Source organism: Jaculus jaculus, chromosome 1 (assembly GCF_020740685.1).
Source record: "Jaculus jaculus isolate mJacJac1 chromosome 1, mJacJac1.mat.Y.cur, whole genome shotgun sequence".
NCBI classification, from domain to species: domain Eukaryota; kingdom Metazoa; phylum Chordata; class Mammalia; order Rodentia; family Dipodidae; genus Jaculus; species Jaculus jaculus.
Window position 1 is genome coordinate 241,303,623 of NC_059102.1, and position 19,069 is coordinate 241,322,691.

Consider the following 19,069-nt stretch of genomic DNA (forward strand, 5'->3'; position numbering starts at 1 on the left):
CCTATGGGAGGTATGTTCAGAATATTATGGTATGGGACAGAATATTATTTGAGCCCTATGGGGTGTTTGGGCACTTACTTGTCACTTGTGTTAATGCACATATGTCCGTGGGGATCTCAAAGAACTGAGACAGGATGTCCTGTGGGCAGATAGGAAACCAAAGCTTGGCTACAGGGTTGGTGACAGGTGGGTCTCAGAGCTCCCCACCCTCCAGTCCTCCAAGTGGACTGCTGGCTGTTAGCGGTGTTGGTCGCTAGCCTCAGCAGGACAGGTGTGCAGTTCCTGGGGCAGGAACTTGGGAAAGCCAAGGATGACTGCAGGGGTCAGCTCTGTGCCAAAGTGCCAAAGGACCAGGACCAATTCTGGCAGGACCTGAGCGGACGGAAGGTTTGTTCATTCATTCGTGCACACGTCAATTGTACTGTGAAGGTTTTCTGCATGCCAGCCACCGGGCTTGGGCTAGAGATGGAAGACAAACACAATGGGTAATGAACAAGGCCCACCAGTGTCTGATGCCATTAGACACTCCACAGTAGCCACAGGAGGCCAGCGTGCCCGATGCTCTGGAGAAGCCCAGTTTTGTGCCACAGCCATTGTGTAGGATGCTCGTGTCTGCTATGATCCCCTGTGATCCGAGAGGGACGACACAAGCACCTGTGCATGTCGCATGGGTAAAGGCTGACCAAAGCACAGAAATGCACTGAAGATAAAGCAGACACATGTCCCAGGGAGTCTTTGTTTGGTTTTTTTTTTTTCGAGGTAGGGTCTCACTCTAGCCCAGGCTGACCTGGAATTCACTGTATTCTCAGGGTGGCCTTGAACTCACGCTGATCCTCCTACCTCTACCTCCCAAGTGCTGGGATTAAAGGTGTGCTCCACCACACCCAGCTGAGAGTCTTTTTTAAAAAAAAATTATTATTTGAGAGAGGGGGAATGGGTGCGCCAGGGCCTACAGCCACTGCAAAGGAACTCCAGACACATGTGCCACTTTGTGCATCTGGCTTACGTGGGTCCTGGGGAATTGAACCGAGGTCCTTTGGCTTTGCAGGCAAATGCCTTAACTGCTAAGCCATCTCTCCAGCCTAAGAGTCTTTGTTTTTATCTCAGTCTGTGGCTCAGGTTGGCCTTGAACTCCTGATTCTTTTGCCTCGGCCTTCTGAGTACTGGAATTACAGTACTGTGCCTTGTCTCCACCCGCTCTTTTTTACCTCCACCCTTTCTTGGAGGTGATCAAGCCTCCCTGGGATAGGGTAGCCAGCGACTATCTGCCCCCTCCTGACCCTTGCTCTTGTTCTCCAGACTGCCAGGAACTGCTGCTGCCTCCACCTCCGACCCCCATGGCCTACATCCCTGGTGGGGGTGCCCCGGTTGCGGGGCCCACACTCATGGGCTCCCAGTACTGCGTGTGCAAGGTGGAGCTGTCAGTGAGCGGCCAGAACCTGCTGGACCGTGACGTCACCTCGAAGTCTGACCCCTTCTGTGTCCTCTTCATAGAGAACAACGGCAGGTGGATGGAGGTGAGGCCCCGGCTCTGCGGTGGGTAAGGACTGGCTGGGCTGCGCACAGTAGCTCCCTTGAATGCAGGGTATGGACCAGGGAAGTAGGCAGAATGTGAGCTGATGCTAAGGGTTAGTTAGAAAATTGTCACTCTTTTTTTTTTAAAATTTATTTGTACCAATATGGGAGTGGGGATGGGGCAGAGTCTTTTACTGTTGCAAACAAATGCCAGGTGCTTTTGTCACTTTTTTTGATGTTTTATTGACAGCTTCCATAAGCATAGACAATAAATAAAATAGACAATAACTATGAACATTAGACAATAAATGATAATTCCCTCTCTCCACTCCCATTCCACCCCTCAAATCTACCCTCCATTGAATCTCCTGCCCCTTCCATCTAGCCTCTCTTATTTTATTTTTATTTTTTATATTTAGTTATTTGAGAGAGAGAGAGAGAATGGGTGTGCCAGGGCCTCAAGCTACTGCAAATGAACTCCAGATGTGTGCGCCCCCTTGTGCATCTGGCTCATGTAGGTCCTAGGGAGTTGTACCTGGGTCCTTTGGCTTTACAGGCAAGGAAGGACCTTAACTGCTAAGCCATCTCTCCAGCCCCTTATTTTTTTGTTTTGTTTTTCGAGGTAGTATTTCACTCTAGCCCAGGCTGACCTGGAATTCACTATGTAGTCTCAGGGTGGCCTCGAACTCACGGCAAACTTCCTACCTCTGCCTCCTGAGTGCTGGGATTAAAGGCATGTGCCACCACGCCTGGCTAGCCTGTCTTTTATTTTGATGTCATCATCTTTTCCTCCTACTATGAAGGTCTTGTGTAGGTGGTTTTAGGCACAGTGAGGTCAAGGCCATTTTGTGTCCGGAAGAGTGCATTGTAAGGAGTCCTACCTTTCCTTTGGCTCTTACCTTCTTTCCATTACTTCTGCAATGGACCCTAAGCCTTAGAAGGTGTGATAGAAATGTCTCAGTGCTGAATACTCCATTGTCACTTCTTCTTGGTGCTGTGGTGCCTTTTTAAAAACATTATTTATTTTTATTTATTTAGTTGAGAGAGAGATGCAGATGGGTGCGCCAGGGCCTTCAGCTACTGCAAGTGAACTCCAGATGCATGCGCCATCTTGTGCATCTGGCTTATGTGGGTCCTGGGGAATTGAATCTGGGTCCTTTGGCTTTGCAAGAAAATGCCTTACCCACTAAGCCATCTCTCCAGCTTGGCAACTTTTTTTTTCCTGAGGCAAGCTCAACAGACTTGATTGTCTTTAAATGAGAAAGAGTGAATGAGAGAGAGAGAATGGGAAAGGAAGGAGGAGGAGGAGGAGAAAAGAGAAAAGAAAAGAAGGCAGGTTGGGCCCAGAGAATCATGAATTCTGTGCCAGTCCAGGCTACATATGAGACCTGTCTCAAAAACAAAACAAAATTGAGGACTGGGGAAATGACTTAGTGGGTGTAAAGCACTGTGTAAGCATGAGGACCTGAGTTCAGATAGCGGTGCCCGTGTAAAATGCCAGGCATGGCAGTGCGCATCTGTAATTGCAGTGCTGGAGAAGCAGAGACAGGACGATCTCTAGGGCTTGCCAGCTAGCTTGTCTAGCTGAATCTAAGCATAAGGTGGCAAGTGACTGAGGAAGATGCCGCTATTGACCTCTGGCCTCCAATCCCATGTGTGCGTATGTGCGCGCACACACACCTCTATATGCACACATGTGCATCTATACACACTTGAACATACATGTACACACCATACACATGCAAATCACCGTAATTATACCTAATTATAAATAGATCTGAATTTAAAAATATATCTAGCCAGTGCACAAGGGGGCGCATGCGTCTGGAGTTCATTTGCAGTGACTGGAAGCCCTGGCATGCCCACTCTCCTCTCTCTCTCTCTGCCTCTTTCTCTCTGTGTCTGTCACTCTCAAATAAATGAAAATAAAAATAAACAAAAAAATTAAAAATATATCTAGCCAGGCTTGGTGGTACATGCCTTTAATCCCACCACTTGGGAGACCAATGTAGGAGGGTCATTGTGCGTTCAAGGCCATCCTGAAACTACATAGTGAATTATAGGTCTGGGCCAGAGTGAGACCTTACCTCAAAAACAAAAATCTAAATTATTACCCTTACATATATATTAGTTATATTATTTAATGTCTATTATGTCATAATACTTCATATGGTTATAGGCAAATCTTTTTTTTTTTTGAGGTAGGGTCTCACTGTATCTCAGGCTGACAGGCTGACCTGGAATTCACTATGTACTATGTAGTCTCAGGGTGGTCTTGAACTCTCGGTGATCTTCCTACCTCTGCCTCCCAAGTGCTGGGATTAAAGGCATGCACCACCACGCCTAGCTCATAGGCAAATCTTTTCTTCTTTTTGTTTGTTTGTTTTGTTTTTTGAGGTAGGGTCTCACTCTGGCCCAGGCTGTCCTGGAATTCACTATGTAGTCTCAGGGTGGCCTCCTACCTCTGCCTCCTGAGTGCTGGGATTAAAGGTATGCGCCACCACGCACGGCCAGCATAGGCAAATCTTTTATAGTATTTTGTATATGTGTGTGCATGTGGGCTCATGATCATATTTTGAGTAGGTTCATATATGTGCATGCTTGTGGAGAACAGAGGACAACCTCAGGGGTTATTCCTCAAGTTCTAACCACATTTTCTTGAGACAGAGTCTCTTATTGGTCTGGTACTTGCCAAGTAGTCTAGACTGGCTGGCCACAAACCTGAGGAATCCATCTGCCTGTCTCTGACTCCCCAGTTCTGAGATTACAAGCACATACCACCACATCCAGCTTTTTAAAATTTTTATTTATTTATTTGAGAGGGAGAAGAAGATAGAATGGGCACAGCAGGGCCTCTGGCCACTGCAAATGAACTCTAGATGCATGCGCCACCTGTGCATCTGGCTTACATGGGTACTGGGGAATTGAACCTGGGTTCTTAGGTTTCACAGGCAAGCATCTTCATCAATAAGCCATCTCTCCAACCCTTTTTTATTTTTTCTTGGGGGGGGGTTTCAAGGTAGGGTCTTGCTCTAGCCCAGGCTGACCTGGAACTCACTATGTAGTCTCAGGGTGGCCTCTAACTCATAGTGATCCTCCTACCTCTGCCTCCCGAGTGCTGGTATTAAAGGTGTGCACCACTATACCCAGCTTTTTTTTTTTTTTTTCCCTGAGACGGGTCTTGCTGAAGCCCAAATGGTCATAGAACTCACTCTATAGCCCAGGCTGGCCCTGAACTCATGGCCATCCATATCTCAGCCTCCTGAGTATTGGGACTGAAGGTGTGTGCCGCCACCCTCAGCAAAGGAATTTATTTTATTTTTGAGGCAAGATCTTCACACTAGCCCAGGCTGACTTGGAATTCACATGTAGCCCAGTCTGGCCTTGAACTCAGGTTGATCTTCATACTTTAGCCTCCCGAGTGCTGGGGTCATGTCCAGCTTTTTTATGTGGAGTCACGTTCAGGTCTTCATGCTTGCTTGCATGACAAGAACTTTACCAACCAAGCTATTTTCTCAGGCGCAGCATTTATAATTTTGTACACTCTTGTTTCCACTATAAGCAACCTTCCTGCTTTATTTATAAATGAGTTTCGTGTTGGTCAGAAACAAACAGAACGGGGGTGGTTTTTAATCCAAGCACTTGGGAAGCAGAGGAAGGAGGATCACCCTGAATTCGAGGCCACCCTGAGACTACATAGTGAATTCCAGGTTAGCCTGGACTAGAGTGAAATCCTACCTCGAAAAAAACAAAACAAAGCCAAAAAAAACCAAAAAACAAAAAACCAGAAACAAATAGAAGAACTTACTTGCTTAGGCATTGGCCCCAGAGCTGGTCCGAAGCCCAGCGACACCACTCCCCCTATTGGGTGACCTTGGACAAGCCACTGTCCCTTCTGAACCTGTCTCTTTAGTGAAATAGGGCTTTCTTTTTTATTTTTCCTACAGTGGAGAGCTCCAGAGCTGGTGACTCACTTTTTCTCTAGCCAAGTACTGCAGAGCTGGAAGATTGGCCTCAGGGTTGGGGTGGGCTGCTACTCAGGAAGGCTATCAAGAAACCCAAACTGCTCGCACTGGCCTCATTAACATCCGCCTTTGCTGGGTGTGGTGGCACACGCCTTTAATCCCAGCATTTAGGAGGCAGAGATAGGAGGACCCTACCTCGAAAAAACAAAAAACAACAACCCCCCCCCAAAAAAACAGCTTTGTTCTTACTACAAAGGGAAATCTGTACTTGTTTGGAAAATTCCGAACAGAATTAAGTAAGACAAGTTGGGGCTGGAGAGATGGCTTGTTGGTTGAGGGGCCTGCTTACAAGACCTACTGGCCTGGGTTTGATCCCCAGTACCCATGTAAAGCCACATGCAGTTACAGTGGTAGGAGGCCCTGCCATGCCCATTTCTCTCTCCTTGCAAATAAATAATAAATTAAAAAAATTTTTTTTGAGGCAAACCCAACATACTGGTCTTATTTTTTGATTTTCCAAGTAGGGTCTCACTCTGGTCCAGGCTGACCTGGAATTCACTGTGTAGTCTCAGGGTGGCCTCGAACTTATGGTTATCTTCCTACCTATGCCTCCCGAGTGCTGGGATTAAAGGTTTGTGCCACCACGCCCAGCTCACATACTGGTCTTTTTAAATGCAAGAGAGAAAGAGAGAATTGGTATGCCAGGACCTCCAGCCACTGTAATTGAGCTCCAGCCGGGTGTGTTACCTTATGCACATGTGTGACCTTGTGCATTTGCGTCACCTGTGCGTCTGGCTTATGTGGGATCTGGAGAGTTGAACATGGGTCCTTTGGCTTCATAGGCAAGCGTCTTAACCACTAAGCTATCTCTATAACCAAAAATATTTTAAAAAGAAAACAAGCGATGACTTACCTATTGGGGAGAATCAGTTTTCATAGTTGGATGTGTAGCCTTCCAGATCATTCTACATGCATATATAGTTCCCAAAGCGCATACTTTGTTTTGGTTTTTTGTGGTAGGGTTTCACTCTAGCCCAGGCTGACCTGCAATTCACTATGCAGTCTCAGGGTGGCCTAGAACTCACAGCAGATCCTCCTACCTCTGCCTCCCAAGTGCTGGGATTAAAGGCATGCACCACCACACCTGGCTCCAAAATGCATACTTTTTGAGACAAATTCTCATGTAGCCCAGGCTAGCCTTTAACTTTTTTTTACATGTGTATGTGTATGATGTGTGTGCATGTTAACATGTGTATGTATTTGATGTGCATGCATGTGCGTATGTGTGCATATCTTACTCAGTTACTCTCCAGTTTTTTGTTTGTTTGTTTGAGGCAAGCCCAACAGACTGGTCTTTTTCTTTTTTAATATTTAATTAAATTTATTTATTTGAGAGAGGGTAAGATGGAGAGAAAGAGAGAGAATGGGCATACCAGGGCTTCCAGTCTCTGCATACAAACTCCAGATGCATGTACTACCTGTGCATCTGGCTTATGTGGGTCCTGGAGAATTGAACCTGAGTCCTTTGGCTTTGCATATGCCATATCTCCAGTCTCTCTGTCTGTCTCTCTATATATGCATGCATATATGTAGTAATTTCAAGGTATAGTCTCACTCTAGCCTAGGATGACCTGAAACTCACACTGTAGTTCTAGGCTGGCCTCGAACTCCCCTTATCTCTGCCTCCCAAGTGCTGGGATCAAAGGCATGTACCACCATGCCCAGTTTATAGTTTCTGTTTTAAATAAATACTGAACCAGGGCTGAAGAGATTGCTTAGTGGTTAAGGTGCTTGCCTGCAAAGCCGAAGGACCCAGGTTCAGTTCCCCAGTACACCCATAAAGCCAGATGCACAAGGTGGTGCATGCATCTGGCGTCATTTGCAGTGGATACCACCCTGGTGTGCCCCTTCTCTCTCTGTCCTTATTTGCTCCCCCTCTAATAAAAAGACTGAACTAGGCCTCAGTGGGCATTCACAGAACATACTTTGGTTTATAAGATTTTCCACAGATGTTGGCATAGGAGGAACTCAGCGAAGTAGCAGGATAACCTCCAAAAACCACTTGGAACTGGCATTTTTGTCCATTTTAGTGAGGAGAAGGTGGGGCCTCAAGTAGGTCGTGATTTTTCTGTGTCGTCCGATGTGTTGGCATTATAGCAGGAAGAGGCAGATAGGAGGTGTGGCAGCCCAGGACTCCAAGGGCAGCCCCAGGCCTCTGGCAGCTGTGTATGGAGTACTAGTCCCCTCTGCAACTGGTCTCCACATTCCTCCACCATTCCCCTCAGGGAGTGGCTCCCCCTCCCCACTCAGGACATGCTCCTCTCCCCACAATCTCTGCTTCCCCAGGCTGTCCACCCTGGCTAAAAATAGCCCAAGCCAAACCAAGGCCTCTTCCGGTCCTCACAGTGTAAGCTCTTGAAAGCCTGGGTGGGAGGAAAAACCAACACATCCCGGGCTCCAAAACAGACCATCACTAAGACTCCTCAGTGTGAGGCCTCAGTGTCCAGAGGACCAAAGACAGTGTCTGGCCCAGTACCGCCATGAGCCCACAGTGCCTGGCCCTGTCCCCACCCAGGCTTTGGTGCTCATAGGCATGCTGGGCCGCACAAGTCCAAGACACAAACATCCTGCCCCCAGGACCATCTCCTTTCTCTTTCCTCCCCTAACTGCAAACATCCCACCCCCAAGATCACCTCCTCCCCTAGCTGCAGGCAAAATGTGATTTTTTTCCAGAGCAAAAAGTGGAAGAGCCTCAGATAGTTATATCCCTTCATTTTACAGAAATGGGACTAGGCCAGATGGGGAGAGGGACTTTGCTCTCTGTCACTTTGGCAAGCAAGGTTAGGTCCCGAGCTCTTATACCAGCACATGGTAATGGAGCAGAGCTAGGAGTGTGGAGCCTAGGGACTGGGAAGGTGGCTCAGTGGGTAGTGCCTGCTGCTCAAGCTTGAGGGCCTGAGTTTAGATCCTGCACTCACATAAAAGCACGCGCCCACTGGGACAGAGGATCGCCGGCTGGCTAGATTAGCTCAATCAGTGAGCTCCAAATTTAGTGAGAGATTCTACCTTAAAAATTTGCTGGGTGTGGAGGTACACACCTTTAATCCCAGCACTGGGGAGAAAGAGGTAGGAAGATCACCATGAGTTTCAAGTTTCAAGGCCACCCTGAGACTACATAGTGAATTCCAGGTCAGCCTGGACTAGAGTGAAACCCTACCTGGAAAAACCAAAACCAAAAAAGAAAAAAGAAAAAAAAAAGGTATAGGGCTGGAGAGATGGCTCACCAGTTAAGGCCCTTGTCTACAAAGCCTAATGACCTGGGTTTAATTCCTCAGTATCCACATAAAGCCAGGTACACAAAGTGTCCCATACATCTGGAGTTCATTTGCAGCAGCTGAAGCCCATGGTACACCCATTCTCATTCTCTCTGTCTGTCTGCTCTTATCTCTCTTTGCTTGCAAATAACTAACTAAAAAATATTTTTAGGGCTGGAGAGATGGCTTAGCCATTAATGTGTTTGCCTACAAAGCCAAAGGACCCAGGTTCAACTCCCCAGAACCCACGTAAGCTAGATGCACAAGGAGTGCATGCATCTGGAGTTCATTTGCAGTTGCTGGAGGCCCTGAGTGCCATTCTCTATTTGTCTCTCTCTCTCTCTCTCAAATAAATAAAATAAATAAAATAAATAAGGTGGGGGCTGGGGAAATGGCTTAACAGCTAAGGCACTTACCCACAAAGCCAAAGGACCCAGGTTCGATTCTCCAGGACCCATGTAAACAGATGTACATGTGGCACATATATCTGGAATTTGTTTGCAGTGGCTGGAGGCCCAGGCACTCCCATTCTGTCTCTCTCTCTCTCAAATAACTAAATAAAGATAATTTTTTTTTTAAATAAGGTGGAGGCTGGAGGAAGAGGAATGGCTTAGCAGTTAAGGCACTTGCCTGTAAAGCCAAAGGACCTAGGTTCGATTCTCCAGGACCTAAGTTGGTGCATGCACCTGGAGTTCATTTGCTGTGGCTAAAAGCCCTGGCATGCCCATTCTGTTCTTTTCCCTCTCTCTCTCAAATAAATACATTTTTTTAAAAAATAAGGCGGGGCTGGAGAGATGGTTTACTGGTTAAGTTGCTTGCCTACAAAGCCAAAGGACCCAGCTTCAATTCCCCAGGACCCATGTAAGCCAGATGCACAAGGTGGCACATGTGTCTGGAATTTATTTGCAGTGGCTGAAGGCCCCAACATGCCCATTCTCTCTTTCTCTCTCTCTGCCTCCCCCCACCAAACAAATAAAATAAAGTTTAGAAAAAATAAGGTGGAGAGCAGGCTAGGAGGATAACTCAGTGGTTAAAGCACTCACTACTCAAGCTAGAGCACCTGAGTTCAATCCCCAGACCCCATGTGAAAGCCAGAAGATAATGTGGGCTTCTGTAATCACAGCATGGTGACACTGATGTTGAAGGTGAGCTGGGAGACAAGAGGATCTCCTTGGAATCTAGGGACAAGCACAGTAAAGAACATCAGAACAAGAATCCAGAGCGGGAACACTTCCTCCAAAGAGGTGGACAAGCAAAGACTGACCCAACAGTTGTCCTCTGACCATGGCATGCATGTGCATTCACACACGTACTCAGACATATGTACAAATATACAAAATAAACAAGGTGGAGAGCAATTGAGAAAAACAATCCATATTGGACTTTGGCATGCACATGCACATACACACATACCTGCACACATGTGCACCCACACACATACAGGCATGCATATTCCATGCATGGACATGACATACATATGCAAAAAAATAAAAAGGACCTGAGTCAGACCTGGGATTATGTCTTGGACCTGCCTAAGTAGCTGTTAAACCTTGGGCAACTTTCTTAACATCTCTGTGCTTCTGGGAAGCTCTCAGTGCCTGGCACAGGAGGAACTCAGTGAGGTAGAAGGATGACCTCCAGCAAGAAGCTGGCCACTATGACTCTACTTACCTGTACCCTCCCTCTGCCAGTATGACAGGACTGAAACGGCCATCAACAACCTCAATCCTGCCTTCTCCAAGAAGTTCGTCCTGGACTACCACTTCGAGGAGGTGCAGAAGCTCAAGTTTGCCCTGTTTGACCAGGACAAGTCCAGTGCACAGCTTGATGAACATGACTTCCTGGGCCAGTTCTCATGTAGTCTGGGCACGGTGAGCCAGGGCTCCTGGGTAGGAGGGTTGGGGCTGATTGCACACAAACTCCCAAGATGATCCCTTGCTCCCAGAGTCAGGTCTTGTGAATGCCAGTGCACATGCCTTAAGAGTCAGAGGGCTTCAGAGGAGTGTAGCCTTGTGTTTGGGAGCCAGGTAGAAGAGTTTGCATCTAAAGGGGCAGTCAAACCCAGAGTGTGCCAGCCACCTGCTGCCACAGACAGGCAGGGACCACATATGGCTAGAGCTGACCACTATAAGTCATCAGGGTGGGTGTGGTACTGCACACTTCTCATCTCAGCGTTGGGAAGACTGAGGCAGGAGGATCTTGAATTTGAGGCCAGCCTAGCTACATAGTGAGATTCTGCCTCTAAATAAACAAAAACATCACAAGGCTGGGCATGGCTGCACAAGCCTTTAATCCCAGCACTTGGGAGGCAGAGGTAGGAGAATCACTGTGAGTGTGAGGCCAGCCTGAGACTACCGAGTGAATTTCAGGTTAGCCTTGGATAGAGCCGAGACCCTACCTTGAAAAACCAAAACCAAAACCAACAAAAACATCGCAAGTCTTTAGGTGCGGCCTGCACTCTCTGGCCATGCATCTGGCAGGCAGTCAGGGTCCCAGGAGCAGTCAGTGGCAGCAGCTTTTCCCTCTCTGCATACTTTGCCAACCAGCAAAGATTTGGTCACCTTCTGAAGACTGAGAGGGACAGGGCTAAGAGCCTCTGATACAAGCTGGATGTCTTCAGCAAGCTTCTACTTCCTCCTGGGCCTCAGTTTCCCCACATTCACTTCAACATAGGGATGGGTACTTTGCCCTGTAAATAGGATAACAGAGACTGAGTGACCCGGGCTATCCAGGATGGGAAGTTCATGAAACAGGGCTGGACAGTTGCTGTGATAGCCCTCTATGTGTCACGGTCCCCACTGTGGGTCTACGTGCTCCTATAGGAACTGGGGAGCAAGCTTAAGGACTTACAGGTGGGGCAGTAAACCAACAGGAGGGGCCAGGTAAGCAGCCAGGGTTTAAAACAGTGGGGCCTCCCCACCTATAGCCTGGAGGGATGACGGGGTCAAGAAAGGTGGTGCCAGGGATCTGAGGGCTATGGCCAAGACAGGAAAGCCTTGGGACTGTAGTACTGATGCGGCTTCTTCCAAGCCATGCCCTGGCCTCACCCTCCTGCTGGCCATGTCCCACTGGTGCCCCCATTGTCTGATTCCCCAAAGGACAAATGAGTCTGTCAGATACTCCACAGGCCAGAACAGGTAAAGAGAGAGTCATAGAAATAGCCCCAGGGGACAGAGGCGTCTCATACTAGCTTGGACTCACCCTTGCATAAAGAGACACAGCACTTTACTGGAGAACCCGTGAGCCAGGGTGCGGAGAGAAGAGACGGATGGTTTCCCAGTGTATTCATTCTTTCTTTCTGTATGATTTCCAGTATCCAACCTGCCATCTTTTGAGTATGACAGAAATGCATAGGAAGTATGAGAATATGAGGAGGGTGACATTTTCATGGCCATGAGCAGGGCCTTGCAAGGTTGGTGGGAACCAGACTGCTGCCACTATGGGTGGGACCCCAAGCCCACAACTCCACCTCTGTGGGCTGTGCATGGTGGCTAGAACGGTTGCTACCTGCTTCCCCATGCCAGCTATGCAAACAAATGTCCAGCCAGCCCTGGTAGGAGGCTACACATGATGTGGTATTCAGTGGTGACAGTCTTGCAAAGTACCTGTCCTCTAGGGCCCTGGCTTCATCCCTGAGCTCTTCTCCTGGTCTCTTCCACTCTAGATTGTCTCCAGCAAAAAGATCACCCGGCCTCTGCTGCTGATGAATGACAAGCCTGCCGGCAAGGGCCTGATTACGGTACCAGCCCCCCCCCTCCCCACCTGCCCTCTACACCCCGCCCCCTGCCTCCACCATGCCCTCCCCCATCAATGGGCTGCTTCCCGGCAGATAATCACCAGCTTTGTTGGGAGTAAAAAGGCCCAACTTACAACTTAGCAACAGGTCTCTTAGCAACGGGCTCCTGGCTCCACAGATGATGCACCGGAGGGCATGGAGCTGGGGTGGGAGGGGGGGCTGTCAGAAGGCCCTATATGATGCAGCTCGGGGCTAGCAGCCTCCTCCTCATCCTGGGGAGGAGGATTTTCCAGAGCCCTCCCAGCAACCCTGCCAGTCAGTAGTGGCCCGTGCTGCTGTCCCCCGGGGATCTTTCAGGAGCACCTGGGGTGCCGTTCCGTGTGCGCTGTGCAGTGCTTCCAGAGGTGCGCAACGCTTCCCCTGAGCTGCGCAGTTATTGCAGTGCTGTGCAGACACTTCCTGTGGCAGGGCAACCCCATCTTACAGATGAGGGAAATGGGACCCAAGAGGACCTCCCTGGGGCCATTCTGCCAGCGAGATTCCCCACGCAGTGCATGACGCCCAGGCCCGCCGGAGCAGGAGCGCGCACTTCTGTGAGCTCCTGTGGCCCATGGAGGTTTCTGTGTCTCCCCATTGCCCACAGAGCCCTTCCTTCAGCTGGGAGGGGCCTCCAGCCCTTGCTTTGCTATCCTGCCGTGATAGTTCCTACCCCTTCCCTTCATGCCTTGAGTTCAAGGCAGACTGAATCCATGGTCGGCCTCAAACATACCCAGGGAGCCTGGAAGTCCCCTCCCCCCACCCACAACCCACCTCTTGGCGTTCAAAGCCAGTGCACAACAGTTTGCTTGCACTCAGGAGCTAGTGGGGTACCCAGCCCATTGCGCCCCTCAACATGCTAGGGGCTGTGCTCTAGCCTTACTTCCCTCCTCTGAGGTGACGACAAGCCTGCTGAGGATGGAGGACAGGGCGGGGAGAATGGCCTGTGGTGCTGAGGGCTGATAGCTGGCCAGCCTCACAAGCTGAGGGCTATTCTGGGGGCGGGGAAGTACAGCCAGAGGACTTTTACCCATCTGTGGGAAGAGAGGTCACAGTGAACCCTGGGCAGCTCAGGGTCATAGCTGGCCCCCTTTTGGCTGGGCTGGGGACCAAGGACTGAGGACCATGGCTATGAGGAAAAGATAGGGGACAAACAGCCCGTGTGAGACCCCCGTCCCTCTCTAGGCCTCAGTTTTTCCAGCTATGTGAGCTGTTGGCTTGCCGAGGGGACAGGAGTTGGCCTGTGCTCCCAGGCCCTGAACCTGTCCCCATGGCTCAAGACTATCTCCCCTGTCCCAGTGACATCTCCTCAACCATCCCATGAGCCACAGGAGTCATTTCCTGATTCCTCATAACCAGATAGCTTATGTTATCCCATTTTCCAAAAGGTAGAAACAGGTTTAGAAGACAAGGGACTGGTCCAGGGTTGTTTGGCACCCTTCTCTCCTCCACCCCATGCCCGTCCCTGGATAAGTGAGTCCTGGCGTGGTGGGGAAGGGAAGGAGCAGGCCCCCTCACAACCCTGACCTTGCAGATTGCTGCCCAGGAGCTGTCAGACAACCGCGTCATCACACTGAGCCTGGCGGGCAGGAAGCTGGACAAGAAGGTGGGCCGGGTGGGGATGAGGAGGGTTTCCACAAGCACCGTGCCCTCCCCAAGCCCAGGGCCCTGTGGCCCAGCTCTGTCTGGCTATCACCTGCCCTTGGGGACAGGCTGAGGACAGAGCCTTACTGGCCACTCCAGTTAAGCCTTCTCCACTGCTGGAGAAAGCTTCCCCGCCACCTAGAGGCACATAAACCACAGCTGGCAACCCTGTCACTGTGGTGTCAAGGCCAGGGTCCCAACAGTTCCCCTGATGTGCTCCAAGTCCCTGACTCCTGCCCTGCCCCCTTCCTACCCTCCTTTTTCCCGACATCAACTAAACCAGCCTCTTTCTTGCTGTCCAGCGTTGGGGATGGAGCCCATAGCTCACACAAATTAGCAAAGTTCTGTACCACAGAGCTGCATCACCAGCCCACTGTCCCTTGGTTAAACCAGGCTTCCTTCTGTCTCAGGACTGTCACACTTGCTGTTCCCTCGGCCTGGGAGGTTCTTCCTACAACATTGTTACTTTGGTGCCCTCCCTGCTTCCAGGGGCAGGAGTCTTCTGCTGCTTACCCTTCCCCATGACATGACTATCACACGTTTCCATTTATTTATGAGAGAGAGAGGGAGGGAGAGAGAGGGAGGGAGAGAGAGAGGGAAAGAATGGGTACTCTAGGGCCTCTAGCCACTGCAGACGAACTTGAGACACATGCGCCACTATGTACATCTGGCTTTATAGGCAAGTGCCTTAACCACTAAGCCATCTCTCCAGACTCACATGTTATATTAGTACACAGAGAGACAGAGAGAGATCATGGTCATGCCAGGGCCTCTAGCCACTGCAAACGAACTCCAGATGCATGCTTCACTTTGTATATCTGGCTTTACATGGGTCCTGGGGAAGCAAACCTGGTATCAGGCTTTGCAGGCAAGCACCTTAACTGCTGAGCCATCGTTCCAGCCCCATGTGACATCTTTAGAGCTCAGTGCCACTTTTTTTTTTTTGTTTGTTTGTTTTTCAAGGTAGGGTCTCACTGTAGCCCAGGCTGACCTGGAATTTGCTATGTAGCTTCAGGCTGGCTTCCAACTCACACTGATCCTTCTACCTCTGTCTTCCGAGTGCTGGGATTAAAGGCGTGCGCCACCACACCCAGCTAGTGCCGCTCTTCCTTTTTTTAATTTTTTTTTTTTTTTCGAGGTAGGGTTTCACTCTAGCCCAGGCTGACCTGGAATTCGCTATGTAGTCTCATGGTGGCTTCTAACTCACAGTGATCCTCCTATGTCTGCCTCCCGAGTGCTGGGTTTAAAGGTATGCACCACCAAGCCTGGCTTCTTTTTTTAATTTTTTTAAAAGGTTTATTTTAATTTTAATTTTTTTATTTGAGAGAGATATACAGAAATAGGCAGGTAGAGAGAGAGAATGGGCATGCCAGGGCCTCTAGCCACTGCAAACAAACTCCAGATGCATGTGCTTATGTGGGCCCTGGAGAGTTGAACCTGGGTCCTTTGGCTTTGCAGGCAAGTGCCTTAACCACTAAGCCGTCTCTCCAGCCCACTCTTTTTAAACTTAGATCAAGGAATGACTGAAGGTCTCCATGTTCTTTCGTCACAGGCATCGTAGCCTTAATTTCCCATCTCGCTGCAACAAAGCCATCTCAGGCTTGCCCCTCTTGGGACCCCGTGTGCTGCTGAGGCTCAGTGGGGGGTTCTTAGGGTTGAACTCTTCAGAGGCTGAGGGGATAGAGGAGGGGCAGCCTGGCTGCATCACAGCTTCCACTCAACCCTGCATCTGGGGAGGTGGCTGGGTCACACCCTGCCTCCCTGAGTCTCCTGAGGCGTGCCCCTCACCCATGACTTCTTGCCTCTTCCAGGACCTCTTTGGGAAGTCAGACCCATTTCTTGAGTTTTACAAGCCGGGGGTCGATGGCAAGTGGATGTTGGTCCATAGGACTGAGGTGGGTACAAGAGGCCCAGGTTCTCCCAGTGTCTCGGCAGCCAGCCACACTGACAGTGCGGGGTGGCCTGCCCAGCCCCAGCCATGCAGATAGCTCCCAAAGCTCAGTGAGTTTGCCGGCGCTCAAAGCCGGAAGCGTGGCTATGGGCCTGATTGTGTCATCGCTCCCGTCATCAGCCGGCCTGAGATCCCTTGCCCCTCACTGCCCCACAGGTGATCAAGTACACCCTGGACCCTGTGTGGAAACCATTCACTGTGCCACTGGTGTCCCTGTGTGATGGGGACCTGGCAAAGCCCATCCAGGTAAGGGGCTCTAGGGTCTTGTTCCCCACTGAGAGCTCTGCCTCCCAGTCTCCTTCAGGGGGTATCTCTTCAAAGCGCCCCAGACTAAGATGGGAGGAGCCTCATCTTGGGGTGGGGGGAAGGCAGGAGACCTGAATCCCTGGCCCAGGTCTACCTGAACCCCAGAACATTGGCAGGGTTCCCATCCCTTAAGTCTCTGCTCTAATACTGCTTGCCCACGCTGAGAGCTATATATCACAAAGGGTCCCGGCCCAGTCGGAAGAGGACCAGATATCAGGTATGTGGGGCGGCTAGCGCTGCACTAGAGGCCTCTGTCCCTGGCAGCTGTAGCCTGCTTCCCCAGCAGTCATGGAAGGCTTCCTGCAGGAGGCAGCTTGGGGGCCCCAGGCTAGCCAGACCATGGGAGACAATGCCCATACAGCAGACCTGAGGTCTCAGGCACGGCCAGGCCGAGAGCACATTCTGGGGATAGCCCGGGGATAACAGTGCCGCACCTACCCCTCCAGGTCGCGTGTTACGACTATGACAATGACGGGGGCCATGACTTCATTGGCGAGTGCCAGACCTCGGTGTCGCAGATGTGTGAGGCTGGCGATGGCGTCCCGGTGAGATGGGTGTATGTACCATGACCCAGGTCTCTCAGCAGGGGCTGGGGGGCGTCCAGGACATCAAATCAGGCAGACTGGGGCTTGGCCTTGAGCAAGACATTCAGTGTCTCTGAGCCTCAGTTTCTCCCTCTGTCTATGGGACAAAGGTGCAGAGTGGGGTCCAAGTGAAAGCAGTGACCAGAGGCCAGTGGCTGAGGGTGTCATACAGGGTGGCTTCCTGGAGGAGGAAGCTGTCCAGGCTGTGGAGGAAGTTGTGGGGTGCTCCGGGAGGATGGGTCCCCCAGGAAGCCCCAGCTGAGCCTCTCTTTCTGGCCCTGGTGCCAGCTGGAGATGGAGTGTATCAACCCCAAGAAGCAGAGGAGGAAGAAGAGCTACAAGAATTCGGGCATCATCATCGTACGCTCCTGCAAGGTGAGCCAAAGGCACCCATGCACGGGCCACGCAGAGCCCTCGCCCGCAAACCCTGCTTTGCCACGTCTTGGCAACGTGACCCTTTGAGCATGGCACCTCTGAGCCTTAGTCTCCTCATGCATAGTATGGGAAGTGTGTGAAGGTTTAGTCTTCAGTGCAGAGCTAAGGAGGGTGTGAGGGATGACCTCCAGAGACTCTCCTAGTTGGGGACTCTTACGACCTTTGTCCACACTGGTGGCTCTCGCTACACCCTGGGGGTAGTGACAAAGCAGGGGCTGTGGAACGTGGGGCACTCTGATCTCTGGCATCAGTGAGGACCCAGGTGGCTTGTCTCCTGTGGTTGGAGCAGAGGCCACGGAGGCTCAGAAAGTCAGCCGATCTCCCAGCAGCTGTGGCTGGACCGCCTCCCTGCTGAGCAGATGGGGCATTAAGGGTGGCAGCCGATGTGGACAGTGCGACCCCTAGCTTGGCCTGAGGTGGCCCTGGCCTCCAGCTCCTGGTTCAGGGTTGTCATAGGGTCACGCAAATCTTCAGTGACAATGTACTCTTATAAAAGTCAAACACAATTTCAGTCTTCATTGTGGAATGCCTGTAACTCACATCCTCTTTGTACAACTTTGGGCACCAGCCTTACTGGTTTTTCCAATTACATCCTGCCTGTCTGAACTTGTGATCCTTCTGCCTCAGCTTCCCAAGTGCTAGATCATAGGCATGTGCTATTTATTTGAAGAGAGAAAGAAGGGGGAGGGATGGACTCACTAGGACCTCCTACCACTGCAAATGAACTCCAGATGCTTGCGCCACTTTGTGCATCTGGCTTCATGTGGGCACTGGGGAATCAAACCCAGGCCATCAGCCTTTGCAAGAAAGTACCTTTAACTACTCAGTCCTCTCCCCTATTTAAAAAATTCATTTAGGGGGCTGGAGGGATGGCTTAGTGGTTAAGGCACTTGCCTGTAAAGCCAAAGGACCCAGATTCGACTCCTCAGGACCCACGTAAGCCAGATGCACAAAGGGGCGCACACATCTGGAGTTCTTTTGCAGTGGCTGGAGGCCCTGGCACACCCATTCTCTCTCTCTCTCTCCCACTGCCTGCCTATTTCTGCATATATCTCTCTCGCTCTCAAACAAGTAAATAAAAATAAAATATTTTTTAAAATTAATTTAGGACTGGAGAGATGGCTTAGCGGTTAAGGAGTTTGCCTGCAAAGCCAAAGGATCCCAGTTCAATTTTCCAGTACCCATGTAGGCCAGATGCACAAGGGGGCGCGTGTGTCTGGAGCCTGTTTGCGATGCTGGATGCCCTGGCGCTCCCATTCTCTCCCTCTCTTCCTCTTTCTCCCCCTTAAAAAAATTAATTTAATGACATTTATCTTAAGGAAAGTCCTTCTAACTCCACCCATAAGGATAGGCCAACGTGCTTTGTCCAAATGAGTCAAGTTTTTTTCCTACAAAGGCAGTGCCTCCCAGCTTTGTTAACCTACATAGGAGGCCTTGGGCCTGTGGCATGTGCTTGTGTTTAAGAGGAAGGCATTGAGGGCCAGGGTGATGGGATCTGGGTCAGGATGAAGGGATACTCACTCGTCAGGGCATTAGTTAGAGGTATAATTGACAGTGGGTCCCTGGCCTTTCCTGGAACCTCG

The 19,069-nt window shown here is 50.4% G+C and overlaps 1 protein-coding gene across 2 annotated transcripts in view; it reads left to right on the forward strand.

Annotated features, from left to right (window-relative positions):
• Positions 1 to 19,069, forward strand: part of Cpne2 (copine 2) — a 52,247-nt gene that overhangs the window by 14,698 nt on the left and 18,480 nt on the right. For both annotated transcript variants that reach the window (XM_045156191.1, XM_004670733.2), the window contains 8 exons: positions 1,300 to 1,517; positions 10,486 to 10,665; positions 12,459 to 12,533; positions 14,101 to 14,172; positions 16,022 to 16,105; positions 16,318 to 16,407; positions 16,914 to 17,012; positions 17,340 to 17,426. In XM_045156191.1, the coding sequence (XP_045012126.1) occupies positions 1,338 to 1,517; positions 10,486 to 10,665; positions 12,459 to 12,533; positions 14,101 to 14,172; positions 16,022 to 16,105; positions 16,318 to 16,407; positions 16,914 to 17,012; positions 17,340 to 17,426 (867 nt within the window). In that variant the 5' untranslated portion in view covers positions 1,300 to 1,337. Of the gene's footprint in view, positions 1 to 1,299; positions 1,518 to 10,485; positions 10,666 to 12,458; positions 12,534 to 14,100; positions 14,173 to 16,021; positions 16,106 to 16,317; positions 16,408 to 16,913; positions 17,013 to 17,339; positions 17,427 to 19,069 lie in introns of those variants that run through there.